At 36.2% G+C, this 5,969-nt stretch overlaps 1 protein-coding gene across 1 annotated transcript; it reads left to right on the top strand.

Moving 5' to 3' along the window:
* Positions 1–827: 827 nt before the first annotated feature.
* Positions 828–1,876, top strand: LOC102542119 (olfactory receptor 13C4-like). The gene is given in 2 exon segments (XM_015238941.1): positions 828–912; positions 915–1,876. Coding segments are annotated over 2 exon segments (1,047 nt in total).
* Positions 1,877–5,969: the final 4,093 nt, after the last annotated feature.

Genomic DNA, 5,969 nt, shown 5'->3' with positions numbered 1-5,969 from the left:
CAAAGATCTGAGCTTCAAGGTCCACTTTTTACTTACAGGTTAGATTACTTTGGCTACATTCTGTCTCTTTCATTTGAAAAAACAAATGAGAATGAGAAGATTACTTTTTCTGATAAAGTATAAAGTGCTACATACGGATACACAGATATATATTTAAACAGTATCACTTTTTTCTTAGGTTCACTGAAATAAATAAATTACGAAGAATAACTCTGAAGCCACAGAATAAAGCAAACGAAGAGAGACTATTTTTCATTAAAGATCTCCACTGTATACCTGCAGAGCTAGTTTACATATTGGTGTTTAATGGGAAATAACAAAATAGTAAGAGTAGGCAGTGACTGTGAGACTGATAACTAACTTGACCTTTAAACAGATGTTAAATTGCAGTATATGTGGTTCAGTTTACTGTGATCAAATGTCTGCCCTATAAAAATATACAATCTAACAGACTGAAAAGAGATCCAAGGTGTCAGGCAGACAAACAAGTATCCATAAAATCAAACTGGCTTAAATTTCTCAACATTTTTCTTAAACCCTGCATCAAATTGCAGTCCTGTTGAGTTGTCTTTTGCCTTCTCCACCACCCTCTCAATGAGCTTAACTAAATGAAGAAGTCAGGTTTGTCATCTGAAATATTCTAGGGCCTTTGTGTCTTTAACAGTTGGGAAGGTTGCTTCTAATCCTAGTTAGATCATCAAACATTAGACCCAGGGCATTGAAACTCTCAACTTCCCAGTATCATTATACTCTAGGCATAGGCGTTGTTTAAGAAAACTGGATGACAGAGCTTCAAGGAAAACTTCTTTCTGTTTCACCCTAGAATAATGCCTAGCCAAGAAATTTGTTAAATCTGTTGTTACTTGGAAGTGAAAATATTTTATGTTAGGTATTCCTTTGACATCCTAGAAGCTGGAACATGGATAGAATAAATGAAACATTTGTGAAAGAATTCATTCTTCTGGGACTCTCTGGTTACCCAAAACTTGAGATTGTCTTCTTTGCTCTAATTCTAGTTATGTACCTATTGATTCTAATTGGCAATGGTGTTCTGATCATAGCGAGCGTCTTTGATTCCCGTCTTCACACCCCCATGTACTTCTTCCTGGGCAACCTCTCTTTCCTGGATATTTGCTATACATCTTCCTCTGTTCCCTCAACTTTGGTGAGCTTAATCTCAAAGAAGAGGAACATTTCCTTCTCTGGATGTGCAGTGCAGATGTTCTTTGGATTTGCAATGGGGTCGACAGAATGTTTCCTCCTTGGCATGATGGCTTTTGACCGATATGTGGCTATCTGTAATCCTCTGAGATACCCCATCATCATGAGCAAAGTGGCATATGTACTGATGGCTTGTGTGTCATGGCTCTCTGGTGGAATCAACTCAATTGTGCAGACATCTCTGGCCATGCAGTTGCCCTTCTGTGGAAATAATATTATCAATCATTTCTTGTTTGAGATATTGGCTGTCCTCAAGCTAGCCTGTGCTGATATATCCCTCAATATTGTTACCCTAGCAGTGTCAAATATGGCTTTCCTGGTTTTTCCACTGTTGGTCATTTTTTTCTCCTACATGTTCATCCTCTACACCATCTTAAGAATGAACTCAGCCACAGGGAGACGCAAGGCCTTTTCCACCTGCTCAGCGCATCTGACAGTGGTGATCATATTTTATGGTACCATCTTCTTTATGTATGCCAAACCCAAGTCTCAAGACCTCCTTGGACAAGACAATTCACAAGCTAGGGAGGGGCTTGTTTCCATGTTTTATGGGGTGGTGACCCCAATGCTAAATCCTATAATCTATAGCTTGAGAAATAAGGATGTAAAGGCTGCTGTAAAATATTTGCTGAGTTGGAAAGCTGGTAACCAATAAGACCCAAGGGAAATATGTTTAGTGTTAAAAGACTAGACATGGCATCATTGGGCAATCACTGAGGACTTCTTTGGGGAAAGCAAGATTATAGAGAGGTATTTTTATTCTTTGTCTTCACTAGCTCAGCTTAGCTAGAATCACTGAGAACAGTAGTTGGCTATAAACTCAGATTCTAATAGATTCTGATCCATATTTCACAAAGACAATTAATTCCTTTAGAATCTTACCCCCAGTGATATCTGAAATGAGTGTTTTTGGTGTACTGTGTGGCAATACAGTGGAAAATATCACACATACTCTTTTGGAAACAGTAAGGCAAGAGTATAAATTCTGCTCCCACAAATTGCTTAATATCAGGAAAGTTATTCATTCTTTCTGAAATGTAATTTCCTTATTTGAAAAAAGGGAGTAATTGAACAGAGCTCTGAGTGTTATTATAAAGATTCAGTAAGTTGTACAAAGTGCCTGACATAGTGCCAAATTCATAGTAATTCCCTTTGTGGAGGATGTTGAGCTTGACTTTTCCTCTTGACTCAGAATTTTACAATTGAAGTGGTGACTCCAATTGAAGGTAAATGGCATTAGCTAGCACTTTTTATTTTTTTAAGCTACCATTTGTTAGAGACAAGCATCTCTCCTTTGTCTTCCTCTTAGAATCAACTGCCACTCCTTTTCCCTTCTCCCCACATATCTATATAAAGGAAACATCAAGAAATGAAAGTATTTGCTTAAAAATATAGAGAATGGGAATGAATGGATATTGATATTGATGAACCAGTGAGCTGGCAATTGTTTAAACTGTGTGACTCGTACATGAGGTTTCATTAAATATCTTTCTTTCTATGATTATTTGAACATTTCCAAAATGAAAAGTCTATATATGTATTTACATACATCTAGACGCAGACAAGAGCTGCAAAGTTTTCGGGAAACATTTATAGTGACATTGACATCAGGTAGTATGATATTTTTGCAGGCGGGTGATAATTTAATAAGAGAAATTAAAAAATCATATCACCTGCCTAGCAAATACTAGACATATGTGTGTGTAAGTAATTTTTATTTTGAAATAATTTCAGACCCATAGAAAAGTTACAAGAATCACAGAAAGAAATCCCTTTAAGCTTTCACCCAAGATCTTCAGATATTGACATCTTGCCACATTCCTTTATATGTATGTGTGAATGCATAAATATGTATATAGAGAAATGTTTGAGAGAAAGGTACATAGATTATGTCTCTTTACCCTTAAATATTTCACTCTGTCTTTCCTAAAATCATTCAAAGACTTTCTTTTTTAACCATAACCAGAATATAATTATTGACATGGAGAAATACTATTTAATTTAGCAGTCAGCAAAAAAAATGACCCTGGGCCAGATCTGGCCTGCCCCCTATATTTATGTGGTTCATGAACTAGGAATGATGTTTACATTTTTAAACTGTTGAAATAATTAAAAGAATAATAAAACTTGAGTGTCCATACAGTTTTTTTAAAAAAAAAAAAACCTTTTAATTTGGTGATAATTACAGACTCATAGAAAATTGTAAAAATAGTATATAGAGTATCAATGCACCCTTCACTCCATTTCCACCAGTTGTGATACCTTATGTTAGAATGGTACAATATCAAAACCACAAAATTTACATTGATTCAGTACTATTAACTATGCTCTAGAATATATTGAGTTTCACCATTTTTGCTTGTACTCGAGTGTGTGTGTAGTTCTATGCAGTTTTTTCCCTATATGTAGATTCTTGTAACCACTACCATAATCAAAATATTTACCTGTTCCATCACTACCAGGAAATTCCCCTTTTACTACTGATGGTTAAATTTATGTGTCAGTTTTGCTAGGCTATGGTACACCATTATTTGGCCAAGCAGTCTGGATGTTGCTGTGAAAGTTGTTTTAGATGTGATTGGCATTTAAACCAGTAGACTTTGAGTAAAACAGATTACCTCCATACTGTGGGTGGACCTCATACAGTCAGTTGACAACCTTAAGAGAAAAGACTGAGGTAGTCAGAAATGGAAGGAATTCTGCCTCCAGGCTGCCTTCACACTCAAGACTGCAACATCGACTCTTCCTGGAATTTCCAGCCTGCCAGCCTTCCCTGCAGATTTTAGACTTACCAGCTCCAACAATCACATGAGCCAGTTCCTTAAAATCTCTGTCTCTCTTCACTAACCCCTCTCTGTCTCTCACTTTCACTCTCTCTCTCTTTATATATATATATATACACACGTACACACACAGAGACAAACACATCTTGTTGGTTTTGTTTCTCTGCAGAACCCTGATGAATATATACCCATTTATATTTGCACCCTTCCTTGATCCTGTCTCCTGGTAAATGATAATCTTCTCTTCTCCATCTCTATAATCATAAATAAAGTATGAATTGAACATAGCATGCTCATTTATTTACGTAGTGTCTGTGACTGCTTTCATGCTATAATGCCAGAGTTGAGTAGTTGTGACAGAAACCATGTGGCTTCCACATGCATGAAGGGGCTAGTGTCATTTTAATGTCCCTGCAGGCCTCTTGGCCAAACTGCTTGATATTTCCCATAAGTCATTGAAGCTATATTAATTATTTTTTCAGTCTTTTTCTTTTTATGCTTCATTTTGAATCATTTTATTGCTGTGTCTTCAAGTTCACTTGTATTTTCATCTGCATTCTATAATATATTATTCATCCCACAAAGTAACATTTTTATTTTAAAAATTGTATATTCAATTTCCAGAAGTTATTTTTTAAAAATAACTTTTATCTTCATTGTATTCTTCCTTTTCTCTAAATTCTGAGTAATTATAATAGCTTATCTGTTAATTTTGTCTCTATCATTTCCCAAACTGTGTCTATTGAATGAATGGCTTTTGTATTTTTCCTGGTTATGGGAAAGATTATCCTGCCTTTTTCCTTTTTTTTTTTTCTTTTTGTTATTTTGGGCTGTATGCTGGTCATTTAGAACTTTATGCCATTGAGTACTGGATTTGGGGGTCTCCTATTAAATTGTGTTGGATATATTCTAGCAGGCAGACACTTGCAGATTACCCTGACCCCTCTGAAGCAAGTTTTTAAGCTTTATGAGTGTACCTCTAGAGTTGCATTTACCCTATATCAGTGGATGTGATTTATTTTAAAACTGTTAATAATTTTGCTCCTGAGGGACAGATGTCATTAGGCAATGTCTAGATAAAGATTGGGTGGTCAAAACTTGCAGTGAGGGGAGCGCTGCTACTGAATTAATTGGGTAGAAACCACAGAAGTTTCTAAACATTCTACAGTGCACAGGACATACCCCTACAGCAAAGAATTATTCCGCCGAATGTGTCAATAGTTCTGCACTTGAGAATCCCTGTCCTAGGACTAGCCCTACTGCTAGCTAGCAATTCACAGATCTCTAAATGCTCTGTATATTCAGTGAAGATCTTTCACTCTAGTTGCTTTGGACTCAAATGTCCCTCAAACTTTTGTGAGCTTTGGAATTGGTATGGCTTATACCTCCCCATTAGTTCTTCTTTTCCTGAACTCATGTTATTTCACTGTTCTGTATGTGTGCTTTAGCATTCAGCAACCAATTTAATGGAATCTGTGATGGTATCTGGAGCTATTTATTTGCTTATAATTTTCGTCTCCAGAGCTCTTCCCTGTAAACCAGGCGCTTCAGCCTACTGAACTCTTTTCTGACTTTGCACAATTTAGTGACACCACTGTGATCTGTTTGGGATCCTCCTCCATGAGCCAGAGTCTAAAGAGTAATCATAAATTTTCTTTAATTCTAGTCTCTTCTTCCAGAGATTACAGTCATGCCTTCCTTGTTCAATATTTAAAAACTGTTGTGTCGTCTGTTTTGTTCAGTCTTCTAAAAGTTCATGGTGGGATTGCAAGCATGGCAGAAGTTAACTTATTAGAAACAGATGTTCCCTTTTAGCTTTTCTGGTTGTATTATCATTTTTCGCTTTTTCAGAACATACAATATTCATATATTATTCTGGCACCCATATTCTCACTAATATTTTGTTCTTAGATCTGTAATTAAATACATTAAATGCTCACTGCTTATCCTTTGTCCAATTTTCCC

The sequence above is a fragment of the Vicugna pacos genome, chromosome 4 (genome assembly GCF_048564905.1).
Source record: "Vicugna pacos chromosome 4, VicPac4, whole genome shotgun sequence".
Classification (NCBI taxonomy): domain Eukaryota; kingdom Metazoa; phylum Chordata; class Mammalia; order Artiodactyla; family Camelidae; genus Vicugna; species Vicugna pacos.
The sequence above is the reverse complement of the archived record's forward strand: the minus strand, read 5'-3'. Positions and strand labels throughout refer to the sequence as shown.